Below are 20,433 nucleotides of genomic sequence, written 5' to 3' on the forward strand. Positions count from 1 at the left end.
ATATAATTTAAAATTTGACATGCATCGTATTATTTGAATAACAAATTCAAAAATTACATAATAAAAAAAAACCGACACGCTAATCCCTTTCCCCCGTGATAGCAATCCCACAAAATTATCTTCCCAATATTTCAAAGTTTATAAAGCCAAAGAGGTGAAATAGGTTACCGGTACAATATAACAGACTGACCCTATTGGTTACTTCACCTCATACACGGATTGCGATCCGTGCCAGTAGCCTCTTAACAATTAACAACCGTCCGGTTACGACCCAATCCAACGGCCTAGATTCCCTCTTGCCAAAATTTATCAAAATCCCACCACATATTTTCTCTTCCCGCCTTGGCATCTCTCTGCTATAAAACAAACCGTCGCAGAGCCTTAAATTTCATCAATTCCTTTTCACTTTCTCTTCCAATTTCTAGTCAAACAAACAAACGGAGTCCGTTGCTTTTCTGTGTAATGGCTCGTACAAAGCAAACAGCAAGAAAATCAACAGGAGGAAAGGCTCCGAGGAAGCAACTGGCTACAAAGGCAGCAAGGAAGTCTGCGCCGGCAACTGGAGGAGTGAAGAAGCCACACAGATTCAGACCAGGAACTGTTGCATTGAGAGAAATTAGAAAGTATCAAAAGAGCACAGAGCTTTTAATTAGGAAGCTTCCATTTCAGAGACTGGTTAGAGAAATTGCTCAAGATTTCAAGACTGATTTGAGGTTCCAAAGCAGTGCTGTTGCTGCTTTACAAGAGGCTGCGGAAGCCTATTTGGTTGGGCTGTTTGAGGATACTAATCTCTGTGCTATTCATGCTAAGAGGGTCACTATTATGCCTAAGGATATTCAGTTGGCTCGTAGGATTAGAGGGGAGAGAGCTTAGAAAATATGTGGAATTTCTGTTTTCTTTCCTATTTGTCGGCTTTGTTTTAGATGTGGATTTAAACATGTGGAAATCTAGTTATTTTGTTGATTCAGATATTGCAGTTTAGCTGTTTGTTAGAATGCGTATATGGGGAAATGTTATGTTACTTTTGGTATTATTATTACTATTATTATTATTCACATCTTGGGTTGAATGAATTTGGGAATTCCCTATTACGAAAGTATACGTATAGGGGTAGAGAGACTGAAACTTTATGATTGGTTGTATTTAAGTTATACTGCTAATCCTTGGGCCCTTTTTGCAGCTTTCATGGCTAATTGGTATTTTCCAGTTCTGATCTTCCCCACTTATCATAACGCACGTTATTACAAAAGTTCTTTTCCACCTTGTCTCTGGTTATAGCAAAATTGAAATATGCTGCTCTCCTCGAGGTTAAAGCATCGCGAGTGCCATGGCACTTGCAACAGTATTCAGACAGCATTTTATGGCACAGCTTACTCTTGTTTTTGTGTATATATGTTTCAATTCCTTTTAAGGAAAAGTGCAGCGGGCCTCATGGAGTTTTTTTCATTTTTGCAATTTTTTTTTTCGATTCTGCACTAAATTAGCAGTTTCAGGAGTCTGCCCAATTTCATACTTTGGTTTCAGAAGACAATTGATGGATCATAATTTAACATTCTGGTAAGAGTTACAAACAATACTGAAAGGCTGTGATCAATTTTCTGTTATTCATTTTGAGTATTGCATTATCATATAGTTTTTACACATTCAAGGACCGGGAGGAGGAACGGAGATCCAAACAAAAGGGAGACTTCCTGATTGGCGTTTGAAAGCTAACCATAACCCATTATAATCCTTATCATTGGGCTTTCTGTAGCTTGCTTAGCTGTATTAATTGAGTCTTCTAGTTCCTATTTTATCACATTACATAATCATTTTTGGTGTTCTTTTTTGTTCTAGAACAAGACATAACATATGCTGTTCTCCAAATTGAAGGAACAAAAGTTGCCGGGGGCCAAGGCTTTTGCAATAATGAGATATGGCACAACCGTTGCTCTTGCATGTTTTATGTAGCCTATTTCAAATTGCATATGGAAAAGAAAAGGTGCATTATATTTGGACTAACATAACCAAATAGCCCCAGAAATCTGAATTGTCATCTTCTTTTGTCTAATTCTGCACTAAAATAGCAAGTTTAAATTTGCCCACTTTCATATATTGGCTTCACAAGACATGTGATGATTAACAATTTAAAATCCAACAAGAGTTATCCTATAAATTCAGAAAATAGATATATGCAAAAAAAGGTTGGTTACGTGTTCCACTATATATAAATTTGTATATTTAAATATCCTCCTTTTACTATTTACATTTGCTAGTATTAATATAGGTTAAAAGTGAGACAGAAAGCTAGAGATTTTTAAGAACTTTTTTATTGTATGTTATTTTATAAAGTTGCTTAATTTGATTTTTTCTTCTTCTAATTAATAGAAGGAGCAATGTACTATGAACTATACATATACAATAATAATAATAAGTAGTCATTTCTTATAATCATTATAAAAACAAAAAAATTAAATATAATGCAAAAAAAAGGATTTAAATTTGAAAATTTTTATTTTAAAAAATAAACGCTTTTATCATTTGAGTCAGATTTTAAATGTATATTAAAATTATAAATTTATTAAATTAATTTAATAGGTCAAATTAAAATAAACCCAAAAGAAGTTAATTTGCAATAAAATTATAGATTATATTTTTTGAGTCACAAATAAGAAAGAAATGAGAAAAAAACTCAAACTACATACTTTACTCAAATTGAAATATACACATGCAGCTATGCTAATTCTGTGGTTGCGACTTTACTATACTATATATATAATAGGAGAATGTATTCAAATGTGTGTACAATTTCAATTCTTAAATTAATGTATTCTGCTAGTTGTTTTTAACTTTTAAAGAAAAATATATTAACAACTTTTTCTAATGTAATTCGGACTGTTTTTATGAAAAAACCGACCGGCCTCTGTGCTTTCCTCTGCTGCTGCCTTTACTTGAACTCCCTTCCATTGCCAAAATTACATTAAAACTCATAGCCCGTTTCAGTTTGGCACTTGCCATGATCTTTGTCCTCAACAGCTCCTCGGGCAATCTCAATGTACACCTTTCAACATTCTCTGCCAGTGAATGTCCCGTCGAATGCGATCTCGGAAACTGGTTCTTTCTACTCACTGGCGATTCCCCGCTTTGCTCTTCGTCAACGTTAATAGTGACTTCTTGTCGTGCTACTTCACTGACAGTACTAGACTCTGCTGTTGGTGCTTCCTGTAAATTTGCTCGGCAAACCGGACAAGTAACACGGCAAGTTAACCATTCATCAATACATTCAGGATGGAAAACATGATTGCATTTGGGTAATAAACGCAGCGTTTCATCATCTTCAAATTCACTCAAGCATATTGCGCATTCTAATATCTTGACATGATCTTTTACATGAGAGTAAACAAGAACAGGGAACTTCTCTATCACATCAGGGTCGAGACCGACCCGCTTACTTCCAGCAACAATTCTGGGCTCTGAATCTGAACACTGACGGATGAAGATAGAAAAAATCCCGATAAAGAAGAAAGCACACACCAAAATAACAATTACTATAGCTATTGTAGGATCGAAATTATAGGGAACTCCATACTGCAGATTGTTAGTGCTTGTCTGGGCGTATGCTGAAGAGTATACAAGCGAGAGGAGTACCCATGTGATTCCATGGTGGACGATCAGAGGACTGAGATTAAATTGCTTCACTGTCATTTTTGATGCATTAAGAACAAGAGTAGAAAGCGAAATGGAGACTATATATATACATATATATGGGAAAACACAAATGAGGCAATGTCGTGGCCGAGAAGAAACGCGGAATCGGCAGTGCTGATGTCAATCAGTGGGTTTTACAGGTGGCGTACAGATATGCCATTGACAGATTATCTTGATTCAAAAGTGAAGACGAGACTTGACGGCTACAAGAATCTCATTCTTTCTAGAGAAAAAGTAGTACTAGGGTTTGCATATACCAGCTGTGTGGATTTGAAAATTATGGCGGATGTACCCTTTCATTAATAATGAAATTGTCAATTCATAAAAAGATCATTCAGCAATAAGCTTTGCTGATTGAAGCTGTGCACTTTCATTTCACATTCCCAACTCCAACTCCTCCGGACCGTCAAATTTAATATGGGTTGGCTACGTGAGCCATGCACATTGGTTGCCACCGATAAACCTGACCCATCAACATGCCAATGTTCCATTGGATGTATAATTAATGGCTACTACCTACATAAGAGACGATACAACAACTAAACTCAATTCTAAATTTTTACTAATTAATAATTGGTACGACTTTAAAATAACAACTAAATTTAATTTTAGATTTTTACTAATTAATAATTGATATAATTTTGAGTATGAGTGTTTTTTCAAACAAAAGAGATATATTTGATTACGAGCTATATAATAATATTTCGTTCTTAAAAATTTTGATATATAAGAATTTAGTTGTTTTTATTTCGATCTCCCATTACTATTATATTATTTGTATTTGACAATGTAAGTTTAGAGTTTAATAATTTTTAATTTCATTATTTATCTATTAAATTAATATTGTAATATTAATGACTTTTTAAACTGTAATTTGACGATAACAAAAGTAGGAGTTGTTAAATTCTACACTCATGTTATTAATGATGACTAATTAGAGTCAAGTTGGCTAAATTTTTGTAATTCGAAATTTTTTAATGGCGAGATATATTTTTCTAATTATGATTTGTTACCGTATACTTCTTGTTATCTTGAGAAAAAATACATACTAAAAGTTATAAAATAATAATTCTTTTTACTTATCCCTTAATAATTCAACCTAAAGAACATTCACTGCATCGAAAAGTTCTTTTTTCTTTCTTTAATACCACATGCTGAAATTCTACTTAAGAACTTTTACTAGAAACAATCACTCACTTGAACTCAACAATGAATTCAAAAATTAATTATTTTAATTTATTTATAATTATGTACTATATTACCAATTAATTTCACCTTAAAATTAAAAAAGAAATATTGAAAAATATGGGACTGTTTAAAATGACTAGAAATTTGAAAATAAATATAAAACAATTTAATTACGAAATATATGAATTAGGGATAAGTGAAGACTATAGTAGGCTCACTTTCTCAAAGGGTCATTAGTTTTATTTCAAAATGAGCAGTCAAATCTATTTTCAATTGTCAAATGTTATTTTTCTTGTTCATACTAACGTATTCAAGGTCGTGGAGATAAGGCGTTATCCAGTACCTAAAAGAATGTGGAAAGTTGAAGAAAGGAAGGAACAGAGAAGCAAAGGCAATTCTGTCTTCGAGCACTGCCCATGAAGAAAGTGATAATTCTAGAATCACTCCCCGTAATTATCCGCTGCAATTAGAATTTAGTCGTAAAAATAATTATTTCATCCCGTCAAAAGTGGAAAGTTATGCCTCACTAAATATGCCAAAAAATACTGTCCCATCAAAAATATATTTTATATTATAGCACCGCAAACTAAATTTTTAATGGATAAATATAAAGATAATAGTATGTAATTTCATTATTAATAATTTTCAGAATTAGATAGTTAAAATTATGATAAAAAAAATAATTTCAGAATGCTAATGGATTTTTAAAATAAAATTTAATGGTAAAATAATAAAATTAGAATTGATTAAGCTCTAAAATTATATTATCAAATACAAATAATATGATAATAATAATTGATCGAAAATATCTAAACTTTTACGAACTTAGACAATTTAATAATAAAATATTTTTTTAATGCAATTTATAACCATATAATAACTTTTTATGATGTATATATATTTAGAATTATTTAGAGCGCATTAGATATGACTCTTACCGGTGACAAAATATTATTTAAAGAGTTTTAATATAATTGTATATTCAAGGTTCGAACTCGAGATATTCGTTAAGTTAGAAGAGACATTTTTCATCTCATCTACACATTTTTTAAAATCATATAATTTTTTTAAAATATTATTATTAAAAATTATAAAACAGTAAAATTATAATATATTTTGTCTACGTATCAGCCAATTTCAGGTTATTATTATGCATCTCTTAATTTATTTTTCTTTTATAGTTTATCTCTTATAATTTCATTTTCTGGATCCACCGTTGGTACTAGCGGCTACACCATTTTCCATGCTTTTTGCCTTGATAGCAATTTTCTTGAGGATTCAGGAACTCGTTTGCTATTAATATTCGTTGCAGTTGCGTATTGGAAAGAGGAAATGGTTTTTCCTGATCTATGATGTGAACTAATCATTTCTCATTTTGAAAAATGGAAAGAATGTGTAAAAGAAGAGCATATTTGACTCTACATTTCAGGGGCAGACCCCGCAGAGGTGGCTTCATTTCTTTTGCTTTTCATACATTTTGCAACCCAAAAATATGTTTTAGCCCCCTTAACAATATCTTGATTTTCACTTTAGCCTACTACAATCTAATTGAATTTCATTTTAACTTCTTCATAAACAATATAAAGTTTTTTTCTCTCAAATAGTAAAATTTACATTGAAATTTATTAAGAACTTAATTTCATTTAAGGAAAAAGACATGTGAGAAAAAAATAAAATAAAATAAATAAAATTAAAAGATACATTTTTAGTGTTATAAAATAAAGTAAGTTATTAGTATAGAGTTCAATGAAAAATATATTTTTAACTAAATATATAATTAATTCAACAAAATTAATTCTAACAATTCGAAAAAATAATTTAACTATAATTAATTCTAAAAATTTAATTATATATAATTTCAGATTAATTTTAATTGTAATCAAAACACGTAAATTTTAAATTTATAAATAAATTTTATTAATTTTATAAATTTTAATCCAACAAAATGCTAGAAAATAAAACGAGTTGGACTACCCAAATATCCAATCTGCCTTTGCCCCTGATTAGTTCATTTTATCTTTTTTTTTTAATACAATAATTTATATTTGTTTAACCAGTTAAACTAATTTTTATATTTTTCTAATTCAGCCAAAGCTTTCCACATAATTTTTCAATATTTTAAAATTTATAGAGCCAAAAAACCTAAAAGGTCCCGCCACGACAGACTAACCCTATTGGTCACTTCACCTTACACACGGATCGCAATCCGTGCCACTATCTTGTGAACAATTATCAACTTTCGGATTATGAAAAATCCAACGGTGTATATTCCTTTTCCAAAATCTCAAAATTCCACCCAATTTTTCTTTTCCCGCTTCTCTTATCTCTTTGCTATAAAACAAACCCTCACAGAGCATTGAATCTCACCAATTTTCTTTTAGTTTCCCTTTTCAGTTTCTAGTCAACCAAAGCGCTTTAGTGCAATGGCTCGTACAAAGCAAACAGCAAGAAAATCAACAGGAGGAAAGGCCCCAAGGAAGCAACTGGCTACCAAGGCAGCAAGGAAGTCTGCACCGGCAACTGGAGGAGTAAAGAAGCCACACAGATTCAGACCAGGAACTGTTGCATTGAGAGAGATTAGAAAGTATCAAAAGAGCACAGAGCTTTTAATTAGGAAGCTTCCATTTCAGAGACTGGTTAGAGAAATTGCTCAAGATTTCAAGACTGATTTGAGGTTCCAAAGCAGTGCTGTTGCTGCTTTACAAGAGGCTGCGGAAGCCTATTTGGTTGGGCTGTTTGAGGATACAAATCTCTGTGCTATTCATGCTAAGAGAGTCACTATTATGCCTAAGGATATTCAATTGGCTCGTAGGATTAGAGGCGAGAGGGCTTAAATACTATTTGGGATTTCTGCTTTCTGTTTATGTGTTTATTCTAGCTTTAGTTTGTCCTTCTGGGTTTTGTTTTAGATGTGATTTAGAATCATGTAAAATTGAAGGTACTTTTGCTGATTCAGATGTTGCATCTTAGATGTTTGTTAAAATGTCTATATGGGAGAATCTATGTTAGTTTTGGTATTGTTATTATTATACATCTTGGATTACTTGAATTTGGAAATTCCCAATTACCAAGTTTACATGTATTGGAAGAAAGACAAACTATATGCTTGCTTGTATTTATCCTTGGGCTCTTTTTGCATCTTTCATAAATGTAGGTATGGCCCTTTCCCTGTTCTAATCTGCCCATTCATCATAACTCACGTTATTATAAAAGTTCTTTTTCAATCTTGTCTCTGGTTCTAGAAAAATTAAAATTTGCTTCTCTCCTCGAAGCTAAAGCATCAAGAGTGCCATGGCATTTTCAACAGTGCTCAGACAGCAGGATATGGTACAGCTTGGTCTTATCTCAGTTGCTCTTGTTATATATGTTTCAATTTGTTTAAGGAAAAGGGCAACGTGCCTTATTATTAATGCAACAAAAAATGGCCCAAGGTACCTGAATTCGTGATTTTTTTCAGTTTTCCCCTTTTTCGATTCTGCACTAAAATAGCAATTTTAGGAGTCTGCCCAAATCATGCTTTGGTTTCAGAAGACAATTGATGGGTCACAATTTAACATTCTAGTAAGAGTTGTTAAATATTGCAATTCTCTTATTATTAGAAGGGTAGTATAGTCTTTTGTTTTTCTTTGTGTTAGACTATAAAAATCTTTTTTTTTTTTGTTTTATTGGCTAATTATTCATTTAGCGTCTTTTATTATAATCTTTTTTCAATTTTCTTATAGTATCAGAGCCTGAAATTTATTTTCATAACTCTCCGTTGAGTTGCTTGGGCTACGGGATTGAATTTTAGTAGAGTTTTAATTGAAATTCTTAGTTCTATATTTTCCATGGATGTTAGGTATTTATACAGAGAGTGGCATCCACTTGGCCATGCATGTATCAGATTGTGATTTGGTCCAAATTTAGCATATTGTAATTTGATCCATATTTTCATGTCCAGGTTTGAGATTAAAACTTCATAAGTGCTATTTTGTTTGTTGATTTGATTTGGACTAAATAGAATTTTTGTCTGTTTCAATCCGTGAATTTGTAAAACAGATTTGTTGATCTTTTTGAGTAATTGATCATTGTTGATTTATGTTGGAATTTTTCTTCTCCGTTATGGCTGAAGTTAGAGATGATTCGCTTCAAGCAGTTAGTATTCAATTAGATGGTAAAAATCATGCATATTGAAGTTATATGATGAAAAAGTTTCTGAAAGGTAAACAAATGTGGAGATATGTTTCAGGTGCTTCTGTTAAGCCTCAAAATGACATGGTGACTGACTATGTGGCATTATTAGATAAATGGGAGGTAGATAATTCAAAAATCAATACTTGGATCAATAATTTTGTTAAGCATTCGATAGGTACCCAATTAACAAAATATGAAACAGCTAAAGAGGTTTGGGATCATCTAGTTAGACTGTACACACAGTCTAATTTTGCAAAACAGTACCATTTGGAATCTGATATTCGTGCTCTTCAGCAGAAAAATATGAGTATTCAGGAATTTTATGATGCTATGACAGATTTGTGAGATCAATTGGCTCTCATAGAATTTGCTGAATTACGAGCCTTTGGGGCTTATATTGCACGAAAAGAGGAGCAAAGGTTGGTACAGTTTAATGGCCCTTCGTGATGAGTTTGAGGGACTTCACAGGTCTATTCTGCATCGTCATCTATTGCCTTCTGTTGCCTTTTGTTGACTCTGTTGTTAGTAAGCTTTTAGCTGAAGAAATTCGTCTTAAACCTTCGGTTGTAAAAGAGGTCTCTTCAGCTTCTACTCCATCAGTTTTTGCCACGCCTCCACGATCAAATTTTAATTCTCAGTTCAGACCATATGGATCTGTTGCTCGTGATAAATGCGGGTTCTGTAAGCAAAATGGTCATTGAAAATCTCAGTGTCCGAAATTGGGCAGTGGAAAGCAGCAGTAGTCTCATCAGTGGCCTTATCGACCACCGACTCTCCACAATGGACCTCTTCTACCTCCTCCTCACAATGCACTGTCAACCTCCTCATTGGATCCATTAATGATTGAGCAGTTTCAGCAGTTCCTTGCATCTCAGCCTCATGCCATGTCAGCTTCCTCTCAAATAGGTTTGTCATCTAGTCCTTCAGGTATATCCCCTTCCTCCTGAATTTTAAATTCTAGTGCTTCAAACCATATGTCACCTAATTTGTCATCATTTACTTCTCTAACCCCTAAAGTTGTAGTTCCTGTTATGAGTGCTAGTGGTACACCTATGCCATTGCAAGGCATTGGTTCGGTTATTACGCCTTCTCTGTCTTTATCTAATGTCTATTTACATTCCTAGTCTTGCTTTGAATTTTGCTTCTGTTGGTCATATATATGATACTGGATGCTCAGTCTTTTTTTCTTCTTCTGCTTGTTATGTTCAGGATCCAAATTCTCAGGAAGTGATTCGGATCAGCTCAAAACTCCTCATACTATGGCAGTTGTTCCTAGTGTGAATTTGCCATCCTTTCATTTGAGTCCTTCTTCGTCTGTATTTTATTTATGGCATTCTCGCCTTGGTCATGTTTCTGTATCTCGTTTGCAATTTTTTGTTTCTACAGGAGCTTTAGGAAATTTGAAAGCTCATGATATTTCTAATTGCAGTGGTTGTAAGCTAGCAAAGTTTTCTGCATTGCCCTTTCCTAAAAGCACTACTATATTTGTTACTCTTTTTGATCTTATTCATTCTGATGTATGAGGACCCTTTCCTATTTCTACAAAAGGGGGTTCTCATTATTATATATCTTTTATTGGTGATTGCACTCGTTATTGTTGGGTTTATCTTATGAAACGTCGTTAAGACTTTTTTGACATTTATAATGAATTTCGATCTCTTGTGAAAATCCAACATTCAACAGTTATTAAATGTTTTAGATGTGATTTGGGGGGAGAATATACTTCTGATGCTTTTAAGGATCTACTTGCTTTAGATGGTACAATTTACCAAACTTCTTGCATTAATACTTCTGAACAAAATGAAATTACTGAAAGAAAAGATAGGCATATTCTTGAGACTACACGATCACCTTTGTTGTCTGCTAGTGTTCTTAGTAAATTTTGGGGGGAGGGAGTTCTTACTTCTGTTCATTTAATTAACAAAATTCTTATTTCTCATAATTTTAGCTTGTCTCCCTATGAAAGATTGTATGGTCATCCTCCAGATTATTCTTCCCTTCGTGTCTTTGGTTCTATATGTTTTGTTCTTCTTCCTCATATTGAACACAGTAAGTTAATATCGATTCACATCTCGATATACTATATGTGTTTTTCTTGGTTATGGTGTAGGTCAAAAAGAGTATTGCTATTTTGATCCAGTCAGTCATAAGTTATATGTTTCTCGTCATGTTGTTTTTCTTGAACATATTCCCTATTTTACAATTCCTAACCGTCCTCACAGTATATCTATGTCTGATCTTATCCACATTGACCCTTTTGCTACTATATTGATGAGCTATGCTCTGCTGGCATTCTTGACACTGCTATTGGCCCTTCCACTATAATCTCTGCCTAATCATCTCTTAAGATTGCGGATACTATCGAACCTCGCTATCCTGCTCGAAATCGCAAGTCCTCTAGACAACCTGATTTTGATTATTCTTATTATTCGAGTTCATTTGTTTCTTTTCTAGCTTCTATTCGTCGTCTTTCTGAGCCTTTATCTTTCAAAGAAGCAATTCTTGATCCACTTTGGCAGCGTGCTATGGCTGAGGAGCTAACCGCTCTTCATCAAACCCATACTTGGGATTTAGTGTCCCTTTCTATAGGTAAACATGCTATTGGTTCTCGTTGGGTCTATAAGATTAAAACTAAGTCTGATGGGTCTATTGAAAGATATAAAGCTCGTTTAATGGCTAAGGATTATTCTCAGGAATATGGTCTGGATTATAAGGAGACTTTTGCTCCCGTTGTTAAAATGACTACAGTTCGAACTCTTATTATTGTTGCTTCTGTTCGCCATTGGGATATAACCCAAATGGATGTTAGAAATGCCTTTTTGAATGGCGACCTTCACGAAGAAGTTTATATGGTTCCTCCTCCTGGTCTTGATCATCATCTTGGTGAAGTTTGCAAACTTAAGAAGGCTCTTTATGGTCTCAAACAGACTCCTTGCGCCTAGTTTGAGAAGTTTTTTACTGTGATTACTTCACTTGGTTTTCATCCTAGCAACCATGATTCTGCATTGTCTGTCAAATGTACTTCGGCTGGTCAATTTTGCTTTCTCTATATGTTGATGATATAATTATTACAGGTGATGATGTTGCTAAGATTAGTATGTTAAAGTCCGAATTGACTCGTTGTTTTGCTATGAAGGACTTGGGTCCCCTTCGTTACTTCTTGGGTATTGAAGTTGCTTCCTCTCCAAAAGGGTATCTTCTTTCCCAATCTAAGTATATTTCTAATATTTTTTAGCGTGCTTGCCTTTCTGGTAATAAGATTGTTGATACTCCGATTGAGCTCAACGCTTGTTATTCTGTTTCTGATAGTTTTCCACTGCCAGATCCAAGTCTATATCAGACTGTTGTTGGAAGTCTAGTTTATCTTACTATCGCTCGTCCTGATATTGCATATGATGTTCATATAGTCAGTCAGTTTGTTACTTCTCCTACTACAGTTCATTGGGCTGCTGTTCTCTCCATTTTGAAATGCCTCCACGGCACTCAGTTTCAGACTCTCTTACTTTCATCTGCTTCATCTTTAAAGTTATGTGCTTACTCTGATGCTGATTGGGCCGGTGATCCTACTGCCTGCAAATCAACTATTGGATTTTGTATTTTTCTAGGTGATTCTCTTATCTCTTGGAAAAGTAAGAAGCAGGACGTCATTTCTCGATCCTCAACGAAGGCTAAATATCGCACTATGGCTTCTACTACTTGTGAAATAGTTTGGTTGCGATGGTTGCTTGCTAATATGGGTGTTTTTCTGCAGCAACCGACTCCTTTACATTGTAATAATAAGAGTGCTATTCAGATTGCTCATAATTCGGTCTTTCATGAACGGACCAAGCATATCGAAATTGATTGTCATATTACTCGTCATCACCTTCAAAATGGCACCTTGATATTGCCTTTTGTTTCTTCTTCCTTACAGCTTGCAGACTTGTTTACAAAATGTTTAACCTCTTCATGTTTTCACTTTCTGTCTGACAAACTCTCGATGCTTGTTGCTATCGCATTGTGAGTTTGAGGGGGATGTTAATTATTGTAATTCTCTTATTATTATAAGGGTACTATAGTCTTTTATTTTCCTTTGTGTTAGACTATAAATATCCATTTTCTTTGTTTTAGGGTTAGATTTTCTTTTTAAGATGAATAATTAGCCTCTTTTATTATAATCTCTTTTCAATTTCCTCAAGAGTTACAATGCTAAAAAGCTGTGATCAATCTTCTGTTCATTTTGATTTTTGTATTGATCATATAGTTTTTACACATTGAAGGACACTAAACTCCGGAGGGAAATGGAGTTCCAAACAAAAGGGAGAACTTCCTGGTTGGTAGCTTTCTTAGCTGTACTAATTGAATCTTCTAGTTCCTGTTTCATTACAATGTATAATCATTTTTATGTTATTTTTTTAAGCTTTTCCTTTTGTTCTAGAACAGGAAATAAAATATGCTGTTCTCCAAATTGAAGGAACAAACATTGCCAGGGGCCAGGGCTTTTGCAATAATGGGATATGGCACACCCGTTGGTCTTCCATGTTTTATATTATAGCATATTTGAAATTGCATATGGAAAAGAAAAACGTGCATTTTATTTGGATTAATATAACCAAATCTGAATTGTCAATTTCTTTTGTTTAATTCTGCAATAAAATAGCAAGTTTAAATTTGCCCAATTTCATATATTGGCTGCATAAGACATGTGATAATTGACACTTTAAAAATGCAATAAAAATTATCCTAAATTCAGAAAGTGGATATATGCAAAAAGGTTGGTTACCGAAACCACTATATATAAATCTTTATATTTAAATCTCTTCCTTATACTATTTATATTTGCTAGCATTTATATGCCTTGGTTAAGTTAATTATATAGTTATTCTGAATTCTTATGTATGAACACATAACATAATTCAAGTCTTTTAAAAATTTTCACAAATTCGTAAAATTAAAAATCAAGACACAAACTTTTAATTTTAAATCTCAAAATTGAAGGAAATTAAAAGTTTCAAGAACCAAACCTATTCATAAATAAAGTTCAAATATGCCTTGGCTTCTTCATTTTTCTTTTTGGTGCACATTATTAAGGAGCTTAGTAGTATTGCTCTACCATATTACATATATCCAAAAGTAGAAGCTAATAGAATAACTGTAACTAAGTACAAGTAATCAATGCAGTAACTAATTAAATACAATTGAACCAATAGAATGAATAGATTTGTGAACATAAACTAAGGTATCCATACTTTTTCATGTCTTAATAATTTCGATCTAATTGGATTGTTAATTCAAAATTGTTTGTTTCAACACACGAGACAACAAAATCTGTGAGATTAATCAAACAGCTGTCTGCCCACTAAAAATAAAATCGGCTGAATTATGAACATAGAGAAATCTTTGGCAGTAGAGAATGAAGTTCCCATCTAATGTTGAACTTGCCAGCCAACAGACATGAGAACTGCCTCTGGCTGGATAGTGTCTCGCCCCATCATAATCATAATCCAATTCCATATGATTTGTCACATTTATATGTGGTGCACGATGGCTAGCCTGCCGACCACCGACCACCGACAAAATTAATGTCTTATTCTTTTTTATATCTACATTTTGTTACCTCGAGAATCTATTACACAGTGACAATTTTAACAGGAAAATTTGTAGAGCAACAGATTAACACTCCACTAATGAATTTCTTTTTCCAAAACTTATTTATATAATTTTCAATTCAAGATTTTCATTTAGACTAATACAGAACACTTCCATTACATGTCTCTTTATAAGGGCAACTAGCCAGCCAAAAAAAAGGTAAAAAGGGAAGACATGGCTAATTTGCCAATTAAAATATGCAATGAAGGGAAAAAAAAAAATTCTAAGCTAAACATTTTTCCAACTGCAGGTTGCCTAATGAGACCAAAAGTTGTTGGGGTTTTCAACACTCAACAACTAAAAAAGAATCTTCTCATCCCAATGAGCTTTAGTTCAATGATTCCATAATCATCCAAAGCTACAAGATCTAGCATCAGTCGGAGTACAGTAATCCAAAAAAGAAAAAATAAGAAATTCTCTCCTCCATGGAAGAAGAAGATTGAGTGAACTCGTTCTATCTTGAGCGAAAAAGGAAGATACTGAGTTCTTGACCTATGCTTCCATCTGGGTCTATCAAGTGAAAAGACTCAGAATCATATGACCCAGAAACCCTAGCAAAATTTGCTCTTAAATACATAAGTTCGTCATCTTTGCCAAACTCCTTTCCACTTATTACTCCAGCACCAACAACAACTGAATTCATTAGCTTCAGTGCCTCCATATCAACCTTCGATGGTCTTCTCTTCACTGCATATCCCGCTTTCCTTCCATTACAATACATAGTCCATACTGGCATGGAGAAAAGAGAAGTACTAGAATTATCTGAGCCAGAACCAGCACTGCACTCTAATGCTATACGTAGAATACCACCTTGCATTTCTCTAGCTAAGACTGCTGTAGGCAATGCAAACTCCAAAAGGAGAATCGGGTTGGTGGATTTTGAGTCTGTCTGGATACATAGGCTAACTTTTCCACGGCGAAAGCCAAAGATAGTGCCTGTGGTTATTGTAGAAGAAGTGAATGAGGTAGGTTTATTTGGCTGATGATGATGGTAATAGTAGTTTTGAAGGGGTTTCTTTGCTTTGGTTTCTGGTTCTTCTATAAAGGTACGGTTGCAGCTTGGAATAAGAAGCTTAATGAGTGAGCGAAGAAGCCTCCATGAACGCACTTGTTTCTGGCAGTCCACGGTGGTAACACCATTGGCTAAGGTGGTGGCACCGGCACCAATGGTTTGACAGGGCATGGTGAACAGTACAACTTTTGGTAAGAAATGGAGGGTTATGGGGTTGTTGAGGATGGTTTAGTGTTTAAATAGAGAGAAGATGGTAGGTATTAATTTGCATTTCTTTTTTATATTTTATGTAAGCTTTTTGCCGAAAAATCCATAAAAGGATGCAAGAGGCATGCATTTTACAAAAAGTTTGTCTACTTCTGACCCAAGTTAAAAAAATAAATGGAAAATTTTGGTACTGTACGTTGCTTTGAAAGAAGTTTTATGCTTTATAAAAATGGAGAGTTGGGTATTGCCTGCTTTTCACAAATCGAATTTCAATATGAACTTGCCACGAAAGACAGGACAAGCAAGCTTGCTTGTAAGAGTTTATAATACCTTAATTATTTGAGACTATTTCTTTGAGAGTGAAGTGTTGAAAAATTATGGTTTACCATCTCAGCTGATGTGTCACAAATTATAATTTTAATGTTATGAACATTTCTCATTCTCTAGAACTCTTTTTTCTTTGAACTTTTACTTGAGAAGAGTTTAGCCTATAAATTCAACATCAAATTATTTTTTACACATTATGTTTAGAATTATTAAAGAATCAAAATTACAAATAGATGCTAAAATTCGATCAACAGAATGACTAGTTTTAATTATTTTTGATAATTGAAACTGAATCCATACTTAATTTTATTAATGGTTTTCTCCCTTTTCTTTTGGTGGCCATATTTTGAACAGAAGTTGGTGGCCCAAAGGAGAAACTTACAGCTGCACTGCAAAATGACAGATAACATTTAGTTAAAAGTTCAAAGAAAATGAAGAAAGTTCCATATGATTGGAAGTGCTTAATTTATGGAATCAACTTTTATATTCCTTTTCTTGGACAGACTAATCATCTTCCTTCTCTGATTAATTAAAAACAAGCTAAATACTCACTTTCTAATCATTATTCATTAGGCATTTGGATTTTTTTCTACTTTTTTTTTTTTTGAAAAAAAGAAAAGAAAAAGAATTGCAGCAAGCAATTCCAACCTGCACAACTGTTACACTTACAGGTTCTTATTTATACAAGAATCTTTATTTATTCCCACTTTTAATTATAAGACCCTATAATGTGTGGGACTAAAAAGAAGACCCATTAAACCAACACTAGATTTTATTTGTTGTCTTGTTTTGCATATAATAACATATGGTACTGGGCTTTGTTTCTGCTTTCTAGCCTGGTTTTCTCCACTCATGTCTTGTGCCTTAACTTTTCCATGTGTTTTTATGCACAAAATGACAAGAGGGAAAGCTTTGTTTCAAATTTCTCCATTTCTTTAGACAAGAGAGAATCCTCTCTGCCTTCTCTTTTTCTATTGCTTTCACTTCATTCTTTTATTGCCCAAACATATACAATTTATTTGTTTTCAATTTTGAGGCCAATTTGTTTCGATTCAATTGTATGTTTGTACATTCATATCCACATATGAAATGAACAGTATAAACAACACTTGTCCTTCTCACTAGAATTTGAAAGTGAGCCCATCAAATGCCCAATGGAGCCAAAAATATGAAAGTGGGTTGCCTCAGTCATAATTTGCAATATCAAAACTTGTACAAATACTCTTTTCTTTTTCATATGTAATTTCAAGTATATTAATATGTATACAAAAGAAGAGCACCAATGACACAAACAAGTTGTGTCATATCGTACTGTTAGAGGCCCACTTCTGCAAATGCCATTGCACTTTTGGTGTTCTAATTTAATTTTTAATTTTTTATCCAGAACCAAAAGAGATTGAAAATCAACACTTATAATAATTCGAGTGGGGAAGCGCAGGCAAGAAATAGAAAAAAGCCGATTAACTCAATTAAGAAAGGTGCCCCAAAACAACACAGCTCAAATATAAGATATACATCATATTAGTAAGATTTTAACTTTCATGCCCTCAATGTAAAATTTCAGAACTGGAATTCTAAAATTCGTTCAACCCAAGATGTCACAATAACAATATCAATGATTACTTGGCTATTTCCCATACAGGAATTTTGACAACTACCTGAACTGCAATACCTGGTTCAACAAAAACAACTATATTTCTGCATAAGTTTCCATCTAAAAACAGAACTCAAAGTGGACATGTTGAAGCTACTTGGACCCATAGAAAAGAAATTAGAATCCACAATACCATCTAAGCCCTCTCGCCTCTAATCCTACGAGCCAATTGAATATCCTTAGGCATAATAGTGACTCTCTTAGCATGAATGGCACAGAGATTTGTATCCTCAAACAATCCAACCAAATAGGCTTCGGCAGCCTCTTGCAAAGCAGCAACGGCACTGCTTTGGAACCTCAAATCAGTCTTGAAATCTTGAGCAATTTCTCTAACCAGTCTCTGAAATGGAAGCTTCCTAATTAAAAGCTCTGTGCTCTTTTGATACTTTCTAATCTCTCTCAATGCAACAGTTCCTGGTCTGAATCTGTGTGGCTTCTTCACTCCTCCCGTTGCCGGCGCAGACTTCCTTGCTGCCTTGGTAGCCAGTTGCTTCCTTGGAGCCTTTCCTCCCGTCGATTTCCTAGCAGTTTGCTTTGTACGAGCCATTGCACTAAAACACAATAGACTGTTTTTTTACTAGAAATTGAAAGAGAAAATTGAAGGAAATTGATGAAATTCGACGCTGTGTGACGGTTTCTTTTATAGCAGAGAGATGCCAAAGGCGGGAAGAGAAAATATATGATGGGATTTTGGAATTTTTGGATAAGAAATTTGGGCCGTTGAGTTGGTTCAGAATCGGATGGTTGCTAATTGGTGAGAGGCTATTGGCACGGATCGCGATCCGTGTTAAGGTGAAGTGACCAATAGGGTGAGTCTGTTGTATTGTAGCATAGCGCGAACCTTTTTCACTTCTTTGGCACTATAAACTTTGAAAATATTGGAAAAGTAATTTTGTGGAAGACATTGATTGGATGGATTAAAGGGCTGACGCTTGAGGGGCTTTTCATATGGTTTATTATGTGGGAAAAGTATTAGGGTGTTGGATTCTTTTCTTTTCTCTTTAATATTGAGGTCATGTTATAATAAAGGGAATTTTTCACAAATATTTTTAAAAAGATTAAAAATATTATTTTTATTGTTAATAATTTTTTATTTAAAAGTTACTCTAAATTTAAAATTTATTTTTAAAAAATTAATAATATATGTTAGGTATATTTTTTCTTATAAAACAATATATTATTATTAATAATTTGATATATGTGTTCAAAATTTTTATGGTATTCAGTTGTTTGATATATTTTTAGTATATTTTGATATTTATTTGATAATATTTAGTATACATAATTAATATCCAAAATTAGTATCTGAAACTATTTTTTGATATCCATTTCATATATTTTAATATTTTTTATATATATTAAGTAGTACATATCTAATATATGAAATTAATATCTGAAATTATTTTTAGTATCTCTTTCACATGTTTAATTCAATTTTAAATCTTTTAATATCTTTATTATATATTTAGTGTACATATGGTATATTACTAGCATCTGAGACTAATATTTATCTTTTAGTATCTAATTTATATTTATGATATTAATTTCACATATTTTAATATCTGTTTTATATATATTTAATATACATATAGGATATATAATTAGTATTTGAAGCTATTTTTGTTTATACATGAAGTACAACAATTTTTGATATTATCTTGTTTGTATAACTTTTATATATAATGTAACTTTTATACAATTAAAAAAAATTATGTAAAAAAGAAAAGAATCTTGAGATGTCATGCATATTAATAAACAAAAAAAGAGGTACTAAATTATTTCTCAAAATTTAAATATGCATTCATAATAAGTTGTATATAATAGATAATTAAATTAGTAATTTAAAATGGATATGAATTAAGTTTAGAGAAAAGTACAAAACAACCCATATAATTTAACTCTTTGATAACAATTACTAATAACATTTAGTATTTGTCATTTTGGTGATAAATAAAGGTAGGTGGTTTACCTAGTTGGTAAAATTAAGTATATTACATTAACACCATTAATATTATTAATTTTTCAGTCACATATTTTGCACGTGAATAATAGTAATTGGACTCATTAGATTTCACGTAATAAATAATAAAATAATTATTAATTTAGAATAAAAAGAACATTAAAATTATATGTGGTTATCATAAGATAATTTTTGTTATTGATTTTGCATTACTTTTTAGTAAATTTTTTTAATTTACACTTTTTACATTATTTGTGCTTTGAAGTTATAAATATATCTCAAAGAATAATTATTTTTTTAATTAAAAAATCATAACAATTTATAATAATTCATTTATTCTCAATCTTGATTTTTTTCAATTCCAAATCTTTATTCTCATTTCATTATTAAATTAATCAATTAAAAATATTAGCAGATATTAATTATGTACTTCTATAAAAATATTAAAATTAAAAAATATTCACTTGTAAATATATGTATTTGAGCTAAAATTTTATTAACAATTGATATTTATGTTACAAAAATCATATATTTTATATGTATTTATATTGTTTAACGCTTTTGTGTTACTTAATTTTCTTTCACTTTTGTTATTTT

General features: G+C 32.5%; 5 protein-coding genes across 5 annotated transcripts; 2 read left to right on the forward strand and 3 right to left on the reverse strand.

Annotated features, from left to right (window-relative positions):
• The first annotated feature begins 327 nt into the window (after positions 1 to 327).
• LOC8276069 (histone H3.2) lies at positions 328 to 1,055 on the forward strand. The gene has a single exon (XM_002533512.4). It carries the CDS (start codon positions 463 to 465, stop codon positions 871 to 873), a length of 411 nt encoding a protein of 136 aa, XP_002533558.1. The 5' UTR covers positions 328 to 462; the 3' UTR covers positions 874 to 1,055.
• Positions 1,056 to 2,650: 1,595 nt separating this feature from the next.
• On the reverse strand, positions 2,651 to 3,732 carry LOC8273745 (E3 ubiquitin-protein ligase ATL31). The gene has a single exon (XM_002533514.4). It carries the CDS (start codon positions 3,682 to 3,684, stop codon positions 2,881 to 2,883), a length of 804 nt encoding a protein of 267 aa, XP_002533560.1. The 5' UTR covers positions 3,685 to 3,732; the 3' UTR covers positions 2,651 to 2,880.
• Positions 3,733 to 7,214: 3,482 nt separating this feature from the next.
• On the forward strand, positions 7,215 to 7,906 carry LOC8273746 (histone H3.2). The gene has a single exon (XM_002533515.4). The coding sequence runs from the start codon at positions 7,299 to 7,301 to the stop codon at positions 7,707 to 7,709; it is 411 nt and encodes a 136-aa protein (XP_002533561.1). The 5' UTR covers positions 7,215 to 7,298; the 3' UTR covers positions 7,710 to 7,906.
• A 6,770-nt stretch (positions 7,907 to 14,676) lies between these two features.
• LOC8273747 (protein MIZU-KUSSEI 1) lies at positions 14,677 to 16,048 on the reverse strand. The gene has a single exon (XM_015727995.3). The coding sequence runs from the start codon at positions 15,857 to 15,859 to the stop codon at positions 15,131 to 15,133; it is 729 nt and encodes a 242-aa protein (XP_015583481.2). The 5' UTR covers positions 15,860 to 16,048; the 3' UTR covers positions 14,677 to 15,130.
• A 1,620-nt stretch (positions 16,049 to 17,668) lies between these two features.
• LOC8273748 (histone H3.2) lies at positions 17,669 to 18,525 on the reverse strand. The gene has a single exon (XM_002533517.4). It carries the CDS (start codon positions 18,421 to 18,423, stop codon positions 18,013 to 18,015), a length of 411 nt encoding a protein of 136 aa, XP_002533563.1. The 5' UTR covers positions 18,424 to 18,525; the 3' UTR covers positions 17,669 to 18,012.
• Between the last annotated feature and the right edge of the window lie 1,908 nt (positions 18,526 to 20,433).

This window comes from Ricinus communis, chromosome 7 (genome assembly GCF_019578655.1).
Source record: "Ricinus communis isolate WT05 ecotype wild-type chromosome 7, ASM1957865v1, whole genome shotgun sequence".
Classification (NCBI taxonomy): Eukaryota; Viridiplantae; Streptophyta; class Magnoliopsida; order Malpighiales; family Euphorbiaceae; genus Ricinus; species Ricinus communis.